This window comes from Cebus imitator, unplaced genomic scaffold, assembly GCF_001604975.1.
Source record: "Cebus imitator isolate Cc_AM_T3 unplaced genomic scaffold, Cebus_imitator-1.0 Scaffold598, whole genome shotgun sequence".
Taxonomy (NCBI): domain Eukaryota; kingdom Metazoa; phylum Chordata; class Mammalia; order Primates; family Cebidae; genus Cebus; species Cebus imitator.
This window is the reverse complement of record NW_016107913.1, coordinates 89736-108161: the sequence shown is the minus strand read 5'-3', so window position 1 is coordinate 108161 and position 18426 is coordinate 89736. Positions and strand designations below refer to the sequence as shown.

The window sequence follows — 18426 nt, the reverse complement described above, 5'->3', positions numbered from 1 at the left end:
AAAAAAAAAAAAAAAAAAAAAAAAAAAAAAAAAAAAAAAAAAAAAAAAAAAAAAAAAAAAAAACAATATTCAATCTGTAACATACAAATTCAATGTCTTTGGTCAAAATTAAAATAACTCATTCAAACCAAAGGCATTTATCCTTTTTGAGTGAAAATGACCACTTTCACTTAATTTTGTTTAAAAAGGATGAAAACAGCCATGCAAAAAGAAATTTTCTTCCCAAACTTTCAAGAATTAGCTAGACATTTTCTCTCTTTCCTAATGACATGCTTAAGTACCAATTCTATATATTTCTTAATACAAACACTAAATCCCTTACTTGTAATTAATTTTTTTTTCTATTTTTACTAGATAAAGAAATGAGTCAACAACTGCTAGGACCCTTGAGGCTATATATATATATATTTGTTTGGCTTAAAAAGACATTTAGGAAAGTAAATATTTCAATATTTTTATTTACCGCAAAAGGATCTGCTTGTTTCCAAGAAATCTGAGCTCCCCAGGAAACTGGTCTCATTTTCTCAGGCAGAGATTCTGGAACAGCCACTAAGATGAAGCAGATGTCCAGAAGAGCCACCACTGTGGCCACCAGCACAACGAGGCTGTCTCCGTAACTGGCAGAAAGATATGCTCCAATGGCTGGGCTGCTGACAAGACTAGCTGCAAAGGTGGCTGAGACCTGTGGGAAAGTACACTCTCACCCAGGGTCCCACAGGTGAACGCCCGTGGGGAAAGCATATCCTTACCCAGATCCCGCCTACTGCAGGTGCACACCTTCAGGAAAGCACATTCAACCAGGATCCCACAGGTGCATACCTGCAGCCATGCTTTCCCGGCTTTAAGTAAGACAAAAGAAATGTACTGCATATAAATTTTAAGAATGAAAGAGAATTTTCATTTAAGAATGTGTTCACAAACTATTAACTAACTGAAGATACCCTGCAGAGCTACAAGAGTAAAAAATGATTATCTTATTAAAAATAAAAACTGTAAAAACCTTCCCCACAAATAAAACATCAGCTCTTTGGTCTTCTTTAACTGGGGGCTGGGGATGTAAGACAGTATGAAAAAAATTCCTGCAGGACTGATAAAATCCACAAATTAGGCAGGGACTGTGCTTGATTTCATCTTCTAAAAATACTGCACTGTTTAAACATTTTATCATTTGGTGGTCATTTCATTAGCATTGAGAAGGGAGGAAAACCCTCTGTTATTCTTAGTGAAAAAACTCTAACAACAAAAAAGAATTTGTTGAGATGGAAGTTAAAGCTTTTTGACTACGCAGATGTAGATTTCTGTCTCTCTTGCCACCACCTGACCCTGTCCAGATAAAGACCACAGAGTCAGCTGAGCACACCCACAACCTGAAGCCACAGTGAGCCCCTGCACATTGCATTCGTATAAGCATGTGAACTGTCCACTTTATTTTAGAACACAGCCTGAATGTTCAGATGCTTACTTGGCAAACTCCAAATTGTAATTCCACACTAAATGTCAAAAGCATATCTTTAAGTTAGCTTTTTAAACTTCTAATGGATTTTATTAGAAATCAGAAGAATTCTGGCAAGCCAATGACATTCTTTCTTTATCCATCATCTCCCAACTGAATATAAAAACACAATATATCTGAAATTAGTATTATACTAAAAGTACTACAGAAGCTAAAAATCAAACATTTTTGGAGGGATAAAAGAATGTGGAGAATTCCAACTGGGGGAACAGAAATCATTCAATATTTACTATGTACCAGATGAAGAAGACAAAGCTCTTGTTCTCAGGTCTTCCTGCTTCAACAATCCTATATATGTAAGAACATCAGGGCAACCAAATAACTGCATTATAAACTGCAACAACATGCAAACAGTTATGGGAACACTCCTACACTCTTCTCAGGTGTTAAGGAGGCACTGCTGAAGCATCCTTGGGCGCTATGGGAGCACTGCTGCAGCATCTTTCAGGTATGAAAGAGTTTATGGCCTCATGAAATTCTATGCAAAATGTGTCTATCTTAAAGCCTAAAGCAGCCTACTTGCTTAGTTTGTGTTTTTATCTAAACTCCTCTTTCACTTAACATTCAATACAACTCTGATGAATATATCTAAAGAATGACTTCACCACAACAAACTCTTAGTGTTAACTCACTTATTAATATGACTAATCATTGCTGCAGTCCTGAAATAATTAGCATTTTCTTAGTTTACTGAAGACGTTTCAGTAAGGAAGGTGCACATATTTTATATTGTTCTTTAATGGATTTCAAAATGCTCCTTAGAACTTGACTGACATATCCGGTAATTAATTGGCAACAAATTCTCCTATATCTGGAAGATAAGTAGACTGCAATCCAGGCAGCCTTGCATGCCAAGTTGCTTAGTTGGCTGGGAGCACACTTCAACTGAGTGTTGTCTCAGTCTGGATATGCACGTTCACTGATTTCTCTCAGTGCCCCTATGAGCAGACATGAATCCTAACTGCCAATATACAACGAGGAGCTGAGCTGGAGAGGATAATTAAGTCCACACCTACTGGTTAGAACTCTCTCTCTGAAATCTTTCCTGAAACTACTACTCCTCAGCACAACAGCTATGTGAATGGTTTTCCAGCTGAAAGTGAGGAACAAAAATCCAATAAAATTGCAGAAAAATGAATATCTCAACAGGTAGTTCCCATGCTGTAGAAGAAAGCCATCCCCCACTACTCTGTTGGCCAAGCCTTATGGGCACACCTTGAACATGAACAACCTCCCTTCTTTTTTTGTTTTTTGGGGGGGCTGTTTGTTAATTTTTGGGGTTTTGGGGGAAATTTTTTGTTTTTCTTTTTGGTGTTCATGAGTGAGCCCAAAATCCTGTCTTCTTTGAGGACTTCCAATCAGCTTCTATCTCTGTCCTCCAACACGGCTCTAGAGATGCCCCTGTTTTAGGGCATGGCATGAAGGGGACATTCAGGAGTGGAGAGAAGAAGCAAACAGAGAGAGAAGGCAGAAGAGTCACAAGTGGGGATGAAAGAGTAGGTTTCAAACTACTGATGTCTGAAGTCAGCAAAGTAAAAATTGTTGTGTTTTGTGGAACAGTAACTCATTTATATGCCCATCATTGATTCAGGAAGTTATTCATTCAGTCAGCAATGAATGAGAACTTAATCTACTCCATGAAGTAGATTTAAAAGAAAAAGACTCAGGAAAAGGAGATTAAATAACCTGAGTTTCTGGCATTCAATCTCCCTACTATTCACTCTCCCACCTAATTCCCCACAACTTGGTGAGATCATCTTTCTTCTTCCATCTTCTTATTCTGAATATTTTCAAACACAGAGCAAGATGGGAGAATACAAAGCATACTTCATGTCTCACAGGTTCAGGTGTATGCCCACACATGTGCATCCATATCCACATCAATATGCTATGCTATCTTTCCTGCTGAACCATCCGAAAGTAACCTGAAGAGTCCTGACACTGATGTAAAATGCTTGAGCCATCTTCTAAGAAGTCTTTCTTCTACATAACCATAACACCATTAGCATGCCTGAGAAAATTAGAAACACTGGTGTGAAATTATCAGAAAAAAGGTCTCCTATAACTTTTGTTATTGAGCAACTATTTGATGAATGAGTGAATGTAGTCCTTTTCTACCTATCACGTTCCAAATGTACGTCCAAAACGCACAACCACCAATAGAGTCAATAGAGTAACAATGGATTAACATTGCTGAGGTTCAGCACGTCTCCAATTCAAATTAGGTGCACAAAGACTTGTGTACCTTGACTGCTTAACATTTAACGTTCCTCAGGGGATCTGATAACAACAAACAAATCAGACTAATTTTTTTTTTTTAAATTCAAATGTTCAACTGTAATCCCCAATGTTGAAGGTGGAGCCTTGTACAGGGTGACTGGATCATGGGGGCAGTTTCTCATGGATGGTTTAGCCCCACCTCCCTTGGTTGTAATAGTGAGTTCTTGTGAGATCTGGTCCGTTTAAGTGTGTAGCACCTCCCCCTTCGCCCTCTCTTCCTCCTACTCTGGTCATGTGAAGATGCCTGCTCCAGCTCTGCCTTCCATCATGAGTAAAAGCTCCCTGAGGCCTCTCCAGAAGCCGATGGCTCTATGCTTCCTGTATAGCCTGCAGAACCGTGAGACAATTCAACCTCTTTTCTTTATAAATTACCCAGTCTCAGATTATAGCAGTGCAAAAAAGGACTAATACACTCACTTTCCAGTGAATTTCTAATACATTCTTAATTACTACTCTGGGGAAAAAAATATAGTCTATTATCTTACCCATCCATAAGCTGTACTTCGCTCGTGCTCCTGAGTGACATCAGCTACATAGGCAAATATAACAGAGAACGTGACCGAGAAGACTCCAGACACAGAAATCATTGCAAAATACCACCTATAAAAAGATTATTTTAATGACCCAAGAGAAAGGGAGTGTATGTACACTTTTATTACCTGAGCCAAAGACATCATGTAAAGATTACACACCAAGAAATAAGAATACTTGTATATATATTTATACTTAAATATACCCAAAAAAATTTAAGATAGAGAGGAAGAAGTAGAAACATACTAATTTCAACATTGTTCAAAGGGGGTCAGTACATGCAGCCTAAAAAAAAAAAAAAAGAATCAGAAGAAAAAAACGATTAAGGGGATTAGGTAAAAGTTATATTTTTAAAAGTAGCCAACAGGAAAAAAAAAACTTCTCAAATATCCTAGCTTTAAGTAAGAAAAAGACATACAACAAATGATTTGAAAAGATCTACATAAAAGCAGAGATCATAACAAAAAATATTAGTGTAATTAAGACCAAAAATTTCTATCATATGATAGATGCTTTTAAAAAACCTAGTTAAAAATTAACAAAGAAAATCTTATAGATCAAAAAGTGGGGTTTACTCCAGGATATATAAAAATTTTAACATTTACAAATCCATTAATATATTCATTTTAATAGCTCTAAAGAGAAAATAAGATCTAGCATATAATTTTAATGCTTTGTTAAAAATCTGCGGATACAACAGGAATATTTTTTAGTCTACAAACTAGCCTAACACCTAATGACAAAACATTACAATACACCCTTTATATACAAGAAGAAGATAAGTCTCAAATCATCCCTTTGATTTACTAATATTCATTAGTCAAAGCAATTAGCAAAAGCAGTGAGCAGTAGGAAAACTGGAAAGAAAGAGATAAAATTATTTACAGATGACATATTCAATATATCTAGAAAACCAAGCAATTAGAAGAGCTCATGTTATAGCCGAAAAGGATAAAATTTATAGAAACAAAATTTAAGAAATGTACAAGATCCAAAGAAAAAATCTTAAATTAAAAAAAGGACATAAAAAAGTCCCAACTCATTGGAAAAGCATGCCATCTTCTTAGACATAAAGACTCAATACCAAAAAAATGCATCAACTCGTAGAAAATAAAATGGCTATGAGTACCCAATAAATTTAGAATGTGATGTTAACATGAAATTCCTATCAAATAATGAAATGAAAATATTTTAACATGAGCCAAAAAAGAAAATTAGTAGTATTAAAAACCAAAATGAAACTTCCATACTTTCTTATGTAAGTATTTTCTTCACATAAGAAAGAACATTTCTGCAATAGGAATACACACCAAAATACAACTGTTATCCAGAAACAACAACTAAGTTACTGCTCACAGGAAAATTCCTGTGAGCTTTGGTCACATGCTAAATACTCTCCCGATTTATATAGAAGGAAAAAAAATGAGTCAGGCCAGATGCCTGTAATCCCAACTTTGGGAGGCTGAGGCAGGTGGATCAGCTGAAGTCAGGAGTTGAAAGTAAGCCTGACCAATATGGTGAAACCCCATCTTTACTAGAAATACAAAAATTAGCCAGGCATGGTGATGGGCACCTGTAGTCCCAGCTACTCAGGAGACTGAGGCAGAAGAATTGCTTGAAAGTGGGAGGCGAAAGTTGCAATAAGCCACTGAGATGGCGCCACCACACTCCAGACTGGTCAACAGAGCATGAATTGGTCTCAAAAAAAAAAAAAATAAATAAAGGAAAAAAAAATGAACTCAAATTCAAAATCATATTATGATTTAAAACAGGCTATCATATCAGCCTTACTATATTTTAAAGTGACCTCCACCTATTATGATATAAACTATGTTCATGTCAGTGCCCCATAGCAATTGGCTGGCAAAAGTAATATATTTAAAAAGTCAACTAAGAGCCACAGTGTTGAAGACAGGGGACTGTTAGCCCACTCTCAGGGTTAAGCTCTCATACCTGACATCATGGCAACATCAGCTGCCTGAAGAGGCATCTTTTATTTCTATTTCTTCACCTGAGTAAATTATCTCAGACATTGTCTTCCCCTCCCCATTTATAAAATGGATATAATGACAAATGTCCAAACTGGCTTTCAATATTACAAGAGAGATCAAAGGAAAACACAATTACAACTGTTTTTGTAATGGTTAAGAAGTGCTGTGCAAATATAATTTACATGTGACTCAAAACAGGCAATCAGGATACTGAAGGGCCAAGTCACTCACCATGGGCTGATCCTCATCAGTGGGATTGGGAAGCAGGTAAAGAATACAGTGCCGAGGAGAAAGGGCTTCCTCCCCCACACATCAGACAGGGCACCTATGAGTGGGGCACTCAAAAAAGAGAGCAGGCCCTGGAGAAGAAACAGAAGCAAAGGTTAGTTTTATAATTTGATCCCTCATATTTTCTAAATGCATTAGCTCTAATTCACTGTACTGGCCCCAAAACAGAATAATGATTTGAAACATTAAATACAAACTATTTAAAAAATTAAAATTTGGCCTGGCATGGTGGCTTACACCTGTAATCCCAGCACATTGGAAGGCCGAGGTGGGGGGATCACCTGAGGTCAGGAGTTCAAGACCAGTCTGGCCAACATGGTGAAACCCTGTCTCTACTAAAAATACAAAATTACAAAAATTTAGCTAGGCGTGGTGGCAGGTGTGTCTGTAATTCCAGCTACTTAGGAGGCTGAGGCAGAAGAATCACTTGAACCTGGGAGGCAGAGGTTGCAGTGACCAAGATTGTGCTATTGCACTCTAGGCTGGGCAACAAGAGGAAAACTCCATCTAACTAAAATAAAAAAAATATAATATAAAATTCTAACCAAAAATGTAAATGTTCTATCAGAAAGGGAAGGAAGAAGTAAAAAAGCTTATTTTCCAGAAGAAATTAGAATAGAGAGATAACTATATATATATATATTCTTTACTTTTGTGTGTATATATATATATCCACATTTGGACCTTAAGATGAACACACACCAAGTATATGAGAAGCAGCTAGAAATTTAAGTCACTTTAATAAATACATGGCATATCAGTTCTGCACAAAACTCTGCATTAACTGGTGCCATGACATTCAAATCAATGTACACCATATACTATCCCCAGGGCCTGATAGGGATAAAGAAAGTAATTGCACATATGCTAATGCTCAAAAGAAAAGTAGATTCTTTGTCAAAGTAAAGTTCTCTCTGCTTGATGAGTTTAGGAAGAAGAAAATCCAACTTGAACTAGAGTTGAAACTAAGGGGAAGAGAATCGGACATAGATTACACCATGCAGAAGCAAAGGAAGCCAAGGAACTCACATACACTGCTTGCCCACTATTTGCCAGTCACTCTGTTGGCTGGCCACCTTCATTTAAATGGTAGAGATAAACAGCAGGGTGGGGACAGCAGGGATGGACAACAGCAGAAAAATGTTGGTGAATAATGAAATAGGTGATGAGTACACAGGTATTCATTATATTATTCTTTACTTTTGTGATCTGAATTTTCATAATATGTTTAAAAAATTGCTCAGCACATCACGTAAGTAGGACACTCCAAAACCTGGCTCCTGACACATATCCTATGCTGTGGGTGCATGCAATACTACTGGACATACAACGTTCCTGTGTGCCAATGGGCCTTTGCATGCATGTCCATCCCATACTTGGAGCCTGGAAACTGCTAGTGATTCTTCCCAACCTTGGGAGAGAAGCACCTCCTCCTCTATCTAGTCTTTTAACTCTTCTGTTATGATTTCAGCACTCCATTACAAATCACTTGTTATTTGTCTGTCTTCTCTACTGGAGTCAGAATTGAGATTAAGGACAGAAAGATGAGGTTTCTTATCTCTGTACCCTTGGTGCCTATCACAGGGCCTGGTAAACACTGGTTTTCAAATACATTTGGTGAACTGAATAGAACTTTTCAGAGAAAATCAACGTACAGAAGTCTCCAAGTTCACATACCTGGAAAGGAAAAGGAAGAGATTCCAATCCCCTATCAGCCACCAACTGATTAACCCAGGAGAGCAGACACAGGTAAAGTGATACAGGGAGGGACTCAAAGTGAAGTGACTTTGTTGTCTGGGGAGATGGTGCACCCAGAAGATTAAGGACATGGGCACACATGGGTGGGTGAAGGAGGAGAAAGTTTAATAGGAAAATAAAAGAAGAGAGCCAGAGCTTCCTCGTGCAGAGAAAGCGAGGCGCCCAAGCGGGTTTGGTTTGGGGCATGATGTGGTCAATTTCATAGAGGGGCTTGAGGAGGCAGTGTTTGATTTACATAGGGCCCAGGGGATTGGTTTGACCAGAGGTGCATTTACACAGCCTAAGAAAAGACTGGCCCTCCCATCCTAACCTTTTATTATACAAATGTGGCCTCCAACTGGTGGGGCCATGACACCTGCACACTGGCAACAAGGAAGGGAGTGGAAAATAGCCATGTTGGATGTACCTGGCTTCCAGGTACAGCTGCCAGCATTTACCTAAGCAAGCTTCCTGTTTGCTTATTTATGCTTGTAGCTTGATTTTTCAGGTTGCTTTTTAGTAGAAAAGAAATAATTTGGGGCTGATTTTTATTAAAGGAAAATTCCACTGAGAAATCTTTTATCCTCGCTAACTCCCTAAATAATTTCTTTTTAACTCCTATATCAAAAGGAGGGCAGGGCAAGCTGAAGTGAAAAGATTTATGACTCCTCTGACATTAAAAATGTATCTACGACTCATGAAGCAAATCTTGTAAATACTGAGTAGACTTCATTTTGTCTGCTCTCATATCATGAGAGAAAAAGATGGAGGATTAAATGATTTTCCTTTAAGAACTAAAAAACTGCAGAAGCAGGGCTCAAATTTAGGACATGTGACAATCAGCTTCATACATTTTAGAAAAGAGAACCTTTCATGTTGCTTCGAAATTAAGGCCAGGTATGGTGGATCACACCTGTAATGCCAGCACTTTGGGAAGCAAAGGTGGGCAAATCACTTGATGTCAGGAGTTCGAGACCAGCCTGTACAACATGGTGAAACCCTGTCTCTACTAAAAAATGCAAAAATTAGCCAGGCATGGTGGTGAGCGCTTATAGTCCCAGGTACCCAGGAGGCTGAGGCACAAGAATCGCTTGAAACCCAGAGGAGGAGATTACAGTGAGTTGAGATGTGTCACTGCACTCCAGCCCGGGCAACAGAATGAGACCCTGTCTCATAAAATAAAACAAAACAAAATAAAATAAGAAAAACCTGAGTACCTAGGAGGGATAAAATTAGTGAAGAAAATAATGTAATGAAATTAAAGCAGTCAAGGCAGTAGAAATGACAACCGCTACCAAAACAGCAATAAAAATACTTTTAAGCATAAAGAACCCAGGAAAAGTTTTTGGACAGTTCTGATTTCAGATTTCATACAGTGCTTAAAATATGGAATGTACTCCCTTTTTAAATGAAGGATATGAAAAGGCCAAGTATTAAAGTTACATTTTAAATAATGCAGTTTTACAGAAAAAAGATATTATCTTCTAGATTATGAATTTAAATTGTATTTCAATCCATTCTTTAAATAATATTTTAATCAAATTCTTACTGACAACCACAGATATTAAAAATGTCTTCTGGGAGAAGCTACTGTTTTACTAAGATGCTAAGATACAATAAAATACTTGCTTCTTTGGAAAAACATATGTTTCCTAAAAATCAAACATTTTTTTCTATCCAGTTGTTAAATATAGTAAGTTCCAAATTTCTCTTCAAAGAATCAGTATGCCAGTATGTTCAGTTTCTGTGTTCTTTGTTGTGCATTTTAAAGTTTAACTTTCACATTCCCTTCCTCTCCTTGCCTCCAGTTTCAGCAGACAACCTTAACGCCAGCTCTAATCAGCAGTTCATATATGTACCCCTGGTCACCTGCTCTGTCCTGAGCCACCTCTGGTAACCTGCTCTGACCTCAATCACCTTTAGTCACTAGTTCTGTAACCATCTTTCCTGCAGAAACTGCTTACCCTGCTACTCTGGCTTGTACCCATGCTCTCTGTAAAACAGTCAATCAGAATTAGCCTAGACTGTGTGGTCCAATCCTAGCCAATAAGGGAATGACACAACAATAGGGGTGACCTGTGACAAACTCCTTCCCCTCCCCTGTTCAGGTGTGATCTCACCATTGCTCCATCCACGAGATGTACCCTTCTATAGAAGTAAAGACTGCCTTGCTGAGAAAATTTATGTTTGAGTGCTATTTCTTTTGCAGCACTGAAAATTTGCTTCTAACAATTTGGTGGCTCATATGAAAACCCCATTCTCCTCCAGGGAACGGGTCTCCAGTCACCTCTCATGGGGAGATGTGTCCCACTGCCTCGTGGTGGTCTCAGGGTGAGAGACTGGTGACCCACCCAGTGTGATGAATAAACCCAGACTCTGAGCAATGCGGAAAGAAACCAGCCGGTGACCTGGGGGAAAGGATCCTTGCATACTGTAGCAACTAGGTAACTGTGCACAGACCAAGGTAAGAAATGTCATAAAGGTCACAAAGTATTTCCTTGGTGGTCAGGATATTCTGGAGGTTGAATGTGCATGTGAATGATCACAAGCACTCCTGCTTGTGGTGCTGCCTGTGTGAATGGTACTAAGCACTACTGTTGCACAGAGTGAGTGAGTCCTATCTGCGGTTCTTTGGCCACCTCATACAGCTTAGGGTGGATCCTGCCATGGGGTTTATACCAGCATGCTGACGCCAAGAGGGACCTGGAGCTCCTGCAGGGGAATGGCCAGAATGGATGAAGCACAAGAAACGTGCAAGGAGTCTCCAGCAGGTGTAGGCTAAAGGATAGGTGAGACATTTCTAATATGAGAAATTGAGTCATAGCCCTAGCAAACCTCTAGAGAAGGAAAGGCAAGACATTTCTGATTCGAGAAACTGAGTCTTATAGCCCTAGCAAGCCTCTAGAGAAGGGCAGGCAGGACATTTCTGATACGAGAGACTGAGCCTAACCAGGACCCAATATGGAAAATACTCCAAGCAAGATGGATAAAGATGGTAACAAAGATATTCCCCTTGATAACCCTCTATGTCTCAGGTTAAAAAACTGGAAGAATAATGAAAGGACCAAACATAAGAAAAAACAACAAATGATACAATATTCCTGTTTTATTTGTACTCATGGACCCATCCTCAAACCCTCAAACTTCTGGCCAAAGTTTTGTTCGAATGAGGATATGTTGTGTTGGCTTCTAATTCAAAATGTTAATGATAAAAGTCCAGTTTCTCAAGAAGAACTGGACTATGCTCTATGTTGGAGGCAGGGACCTATCCTCCTTCTTCCCTTAAAAACAATCAGGGATTATTGTTTTTAATCCCTAGGTGGGATTAGAAACACCTCAAAATGAAAAGTCAAGGCCGGGCACGGCGGCTCACGCCTGTAATCCCAGCACTTTGGGAGGCCGAGGCGGGTGGATCACGAGGTCAAGAGATCGAGACCATCCTGGTCAACATGGTGAAACCCCGTCTCTACTAAAACTACAAAAAATTAGCTGGGCATGGTGGCGTGTGCCTGTAATCCAGCTACTCAGGAGGCTGAGGCAGGAGAATTGCCTGAACCTAGGAGGCGGAGGTTGCGGTGGGCCGAGATCGCGCCATTGCACTCCAGCCTGGGTAACAAGAGTGAAACTCTGTCTCAAAAAAAAAAAAAAAAAAAAAGAAAAGTCAGAGAAGCCAGTTCCCAGGCCTGAAGACTCTAGCACATGGGATTCCCTAGACCATCTCCCCCCGCTCAGTGTCCCCAATCCTTCTCCCCAGGTAGCACTGCTGCCTCAGCTCCCGTTCCAGATCCTTTGCCAGCCCATGTTATTCCTCCTCCTTACAATCCTGACATTTGAGAATTATGATCCCAGGAGCCTGCCCCCTACCAGTCTAGGGATACCTGCCCAAGGGGAGTCCAATGTGAAATACAGCAATGTAAAAAGGATATCCAAAATGTCCCTTTTCCCTCTACAGCTAAAGAGTCAGCCCCGGCTCTTTTCCGATTAAGAGAGGTACCACAAGGAGGGGGAGCCACTGGCTTCGTGAATGCTCCCTTAACCAGTTGAGAGGTCCGGAATTTAAAGAAGGAGCTTAAGCCACTACTAGATAGAGATGACCCTTTCGGAGTGGCAGACAAATTGATTGACTCTTAGGACCTTAGTTATACACTTAGGTCAATTTAATGTCTATCTTGGGCATCCTCTTTTCAGGGGAAGAAAGGAGTATGATTCACAGGGCTGCTATGGTAGTTTGGGAATATGGGCATCCTCCCGGTCAAAATGTTCCTACTGTGGACCAAAAATTTCCTGCCCGAGATCCCCGGTAGGACAATAACAACCCAGCTCGCCGGGAAAACGTGCAGGACCTGAGGGAAATGATAGTAAAAGAAATTCAGGGATTAGTACCCTGAACCCAAAATATCTCTAAGGCATTTGATACAACAGGAAAAGATGAAGGACCCATGAGATTCCTAGACAGGCTGAAGGAGCAAATGAGGCAATATGTAGGCCTCAATTTAGAAGACCCCCTTGGGCAAGGAATGTTAAAACTCCAATTTGTCACTAAACATTGGCCAGATAGTTCAAAGAAATTAAAAAAAAAATAGAGAATTGGGAAGACTGTCCCCTAAGTGAACTTCTCAGAGAAGCTCAGAAGTTATATGAGGAGGGACAAAGAAAAACAGAAACAAAAGACAGACCTTATGTTATCTGCCTTCCACAGATGGCTCCATACCCATGTACTTCTAAGCAGAGCTTCCAGGGGGTCAGAGACTATAAAGGGCCAAACCCTCCCTTAGAGGACATAAGCCTCCCTCTAGAGGACCAAGACCCTCATTTACCAGGCACTCCAAAGGGTATGGGGGAGCATATTTAAATAATCTCAGAACTAAGAGGGAGAAAGGGCAAGATAGGTGCTATAAATGTGGAAGAACAGGTCCCTTCAAGAGAAAATGTCCCAAATTAAAAAAGGAGAAAAAAGCTCTTCCACTAATGACTTTCGAGGAAGAATGGGGAGTGGGAGGTCAGGAGCTCTGTCTCTTTAATCCTGAGTCTCACCAGGAACCCTTGATAAATTTTGAGGTGGGACCTAAACATGAGCTTATTACCTTTTCAATCAACTCCAGAGCGGCCCATTCCTCTGTTTGCTTACCCCACCCCCAATTCTGCCTGTTCTTCAGAAGAGCTTTTCTTCTCTAGGGAAAAAGAAGAAAGGTTTAAAGCAAAAAATTTAGAGAACACGGAAGTTAGATACCAGGATTGATCAGCTCATATTCAATTTTTGTTAATCCCTGAAGCAGGGACTAACTCATTAGGAGGGATTTAATGTTAAAGTTAGGCATAGGCCTACAAGTCTGCCTAAGAGGATTCCTCATCTCATTAAACCTACTCACCACTGCAGACAGAAAATACATTAATCCTGATGTCTGGCCCAAAGAGGCAAACCAAGGGAAACTCAGAGTCCCTCCAATTCAAATTAAGCTAAAAACCCCTGGAGTAGTACGGAGGAAGCAATACTCCATTCCCCTAGAGAGCAGGATAGGGTTGAAACCTATAATTGAAGGCCTTATGGAAGATGGGCTTCTCAAGCCGTGTGTGTCCCCTTGTAAAACCCCAATACTACCAGTCAAGAAATCAGATAGGTCATACCGGCTGGTACAGGACCTTTAGAGTTATCAACCAAATAGTCCAGACTACCCACCCCATTGTCCCCAGTCCTTACACTATTCTCAGTAAGATTCCATATAACCATCAATGGTTTATTGTAATAGATTTAAAGTATGCTTTTGGGGCATGTCCCCTGGCTGAAGATAGCTGAGATATATTTGCTTTTGAGTGGGAGGATTCCCATTCGGGGCAGAAACAGCAATATCAATGGACAGTCTTGCCCCAGGGGTTCACAGACTCCCCTAATCTTTTTGGTCAAATTTTAGAACAAGTATTAGAAAAAGTTGTCATCTCAAAACAAATATGCTTGCTTCAGTAGGTGGATGATATTCTTCTATCTGGTGAAGATATAGAGAAGGTAACTAACTGACTTCTCTACACATATTCTTAACCATCTGCAGTTTGAGAGGCTATCAGTCTCACAATGAAAGCTTCAGTATGTAGAACCCGAAGTTAAATATTTAGGTCACTTAATAAGTGCAGATGAGTGAAGAATAGGGCCTGAACAAGTTGAGGAAATTGTGTGCCTACCCTTGCCTCAAGCTAAACAAGAACTCAGGAAATTTTGGGAGTTAGCTGGATACTGCCACTTATGGACTGACTCATATGCACTATACAGTAAACTTTTATATCAAAAACTTCCCCAGAAGAAGCCTGACCATCTCCTGCAGACTTCTGAGAAAGCAGATCAAGTCGAGGAGCTGAAAGGTTCATAACCACCCCTGTTTTAGCCTTATCCTCCCTAGAAAAGCTATTCTACCTTTTTTTTTTTTTTAAACAAACACAGTTGAAATCTTTTATGCTTTCTATTACTAATTATAATACAATCAGCAACAATTTCAGGTTCACCAATCTGCAGAAACATTGTGTATCTTTAGGGATGTGCTTTTCTTCATATATATATATATATATAATATTGCATTTTAGGTTTTGGGGTACATGTGAAGAACATGCAGGCAATGTGGTTTGCTGCCTTCTTCCCATGTTATCCCTCCCCAACTCCCCATCCCCCGTTGTCCCTCCCCTTGTTCCCCCCAACAGACCTCAGTGTATGATGCTCCCCTCCCTGTGTCCATGTGTTCTCATTGTTCAGAGATGCTATTAAAGGAATAGCTGAGCAATTATGGGCTACTAGCCAGATGGCTTGGGAAAACAGAATAGGCTTAGACATGATATCAGCAGAAAGAGGAGGAGTAGTGTCATGATTAAAACTCTACATTGTACCTTCATCCCAAACAATACCGCCCCTGATGGAAGTATAACAAAGGCACTGCAAGGTCTAACCGCTCTTTCCAATGAGTTAGCCAGTAACTCGGGGTAAATGACCCCTTCACGGGGTGGCTAGAAAAATGGTTTGGTAAATGGAAAGGAATCACAGCCTCAATTCTTACTTCTCTTGCAGACATAGTGGGTGAACTCATTCTTGTCAGGTGTTGTGTCATATCATGCATCAATGGGCTGGTGCAAAGACTCATAGAAGCAGCACTTACTAAAACCTCCCTTAACTCTCTTCCACCTTATTCAGGGAAGCTTCTTCTTTTAGACAATCAAGCAGAACAACAAAGCCAAGACATGTCAAGAAAGTTTGAAGAAAAAGAACTGTAAAAATTCAAGAGGAGGGAATTGAATACCCTGAGTTTCAAATTTCTCTTCAAACAATCAGTATGCCAGTATGTTCGGTTTCTGTGTTCTTTGTTCTCCATTTTAAAGTTTAATTTCCTCGTTCCCTTCCTCTCCTTGCCTCTAGTTTCAGTAAACAACCTTCTCACCAGCTCTAATCAGTAGTTCGTATCTGTATCCCTGGTCACCTGCTCTGTCCTGAGTCACCTCTGGTCACCTGCTCTGGCCTGAGTCACCTTTAGTCACCTGTTCCATAACTGTCTTTCCTGCCGAAACTGCTTACCCCATCACTCTGGCTCGTACCCCTGCTCTCTTTAAAATAGCCAATTGGAATTAGCTTAGACTGTGCAGTCCAACCCTAGCCAATATGACACAGCAGTAGGGGTGACCTTGTTTAGGTGTGCTCTCACTATTGCACCATCTGCAAGACGCACCCTTCTACAAGGTAAAGATTGCCTTGCTGAGAAAATTTATGTTCGAATGCTATTTCTTTTACAGCACCAAAAATTTGCTTCTAACACAGTTATTTTTTACTACCCAAACTGGCCCTAGATCCCATAGGGCCACACTGTGAGAACTGAAGACAAAGCCAGACATTTTATACCTTGATTGACTAGACAAGTGTTTGGTAAGTAACTAAAGGTAAAGGGTAAAATTTGTAAGTAAGAACATGTGAAAGGAAAATAAATGAAACTCACTATTCCAGAAGGAAAAGTTAAAGTAAGAACCCGAGTCAAGCAAAAAAATCTGCCTTTCCTTTTGTTTTTAAACAAATAGCTGCAAGTCAGAAGGCCACATATCTCCCCAGGTGGCCTCTCTCACTCAGACAATGTAAATCAACTGCCTATCTTATGAAACAAAGAGAAGACTAGAAATCACCCTCCTCCCACCCCAAGACAAATGCATATTTGACTTCTTCTACTCTATGTTTACTTTAACTTATATAAAATGCAGATTTACTGACCACTACAGGAATGCATAATTTTCCTCTACTCCCTCCTTTCACATGCAAGATGTGGATTCCATGAGCACTGATCAATGCCTTACAAAAATGTGACCCAGTCACCTCGCTAGATATCTTCCTCTTTTTCTTTCCTCCTTCCTCTCCTGCCTGCTTTTTCCCTTTAAATAAATATTAAAGCTCTCAAAATCCTCATGAAAAAAGTGTGGGCCAAAGATTCTGTGAGTTGTGTGTCTTTTTCCTGGGCACATCCTTAACCTTGGCGAAATAAATCTCTAAATTGTCTGAGAACTGTCTCAGACACTTTTTCTGGTTTATAAACAAACTGTTTTAAAAACTAAAACCAAAAAGACACTTCTACCTGGGAGCTAAAAACTTAAAAAAAAAACAAAAACCCCTCCTATTGGACAAATCTTAGGTTAANAAAAAAAAAAAAAAAAAAAAAAAAAAAAAAAAAAAAAAAAAAAAAAAAAAAAAAAAAAAAAAAAAAGAGAAAAAGAAAAAAAATTAAAACCAGACTGGCATCAAAGCCCTAGTCTTTATATGAAATATAGTCAATTCTCATTACTCACAGTAGTTACGTTCAATTAAGTCACCACAAACAGCGAAGCAGCAAATATAAAATCACTGCTCCTAAAGATACAAGAGCAGAGTGTGGACTTGTTAAACCTCAACTGTAACATGTACAATAGGAAACAGAAATTCTCTCTCTGCTCTGAGCGTGTCTACGAGTGACTCAAAAAGCACTGAGTATTAACTGTGGGGTCAGAAATAAATTTATGAAGTAACTGAATTCACAAACATGGAATCTCGAAATAATGAGGATTGACTGCACTCATATTATGCAACCAAAGCCCAAGTACTAGATAAAACATGACAAGGATGGCAAAATTAACAAATAGTTAATCAGTTATTTTGGTATACTTAGCTTCCAAAAAGGTGTTTAAGGTGGCATAATTACTTGCCTAATAATTCTATCATGACCGTATAGGTTCTAATTTGCCAAGATAGCAATTAAAGCTTATTGCTCAATTAAATATAATTATCCAATAAACTTTTTAAAGCATTCAAAGAGTTGCAAATACAACTTACCTAAAGCAAACACATGTAAACTTTACAATTTACATAGTCATCATAAATGTTTCAAGCATATATTTTCCTTAACATATATAGGTGGCAAACTATTTGACTAAAATAGTTTTTCATTTTCCTTCAAATATTATAATTAACTTTGCAACTGAGTTTGAGGAAACAATTGCACCAATGAAGAATAAAGTACAAAGTCAGGCATAACTACTTCTAAATATTTTCACTTTTCCATGAAAAAGTTAACATTTTACAAAGTTTCTTTTCTTTAATAAGCCAAGAGGAATTTGCAATATGTCAACATATGTTATCCCCAAATTAGATTTAGTTATTCTGAGTTTTCATAAAATATTTTACTAATAATGACTTTTATCCCTTTTATTACTTAACAGTGAATAAAAGAGAAAATGTCACACCAGTGATACTGTAATTCTTATTTATATAACTGCCAAATACAAATCTTTTCACACAAAGACAATATTGAAACAAAAGTACACCATTCTGATCCAGGACATATTAAGACCCTGCACAGTACAAACTTACCTTCCCTGAGTGCACATAAAAAGTTTGGGCCAGTGTGGTGGCTCACACCTGTAATCCCTGCACGTTGGGAGGCCAAGGCAGGTGGATCACCTGAGGTCAGGAGTTTGAGACCAGCCTGGCCAACATGATAAAACCCAGTCTCTACTGAAAATACACAAACTTAGCCAGGTGTGGTAGTGGGTGCCTGTAATCCCAGCTACTCAGGAGGCTGAGGCAGGAGAATCACTTGAACC

General features: G+C 39.2%; 1 protein-coding gene across 5 annotated transcripts in view; it reads right to left on the bottom strand.

Annotated features, from left to right (window-relative positions):
- MFSD14B (major facilitator superfamily domain containing 14B) overlaps nt 1–18426 on the bottom strand; it is a 98538-nt gene that overhangs the window by 15471 nt on the left and 64641 nt on the right. For 4 of the 5 annotated variants that reach the window (XM_017516633.1, XM_037734274.1, XM_037734273.1 and 1 more), the window contains 3 exons: nt 6547–6674; nt 4279–4393; nt 464–682 (listed from right to left, as the gene is read on the bottom strand). In XM_017516633.1, the coding sequence (XP_017372122.1) occupies nt 464–682; nt 4279–4393; nt 6547–6674 (462 nt within the window). The other variant, XM_037734275.1, reaches the window with a different exon arrangement.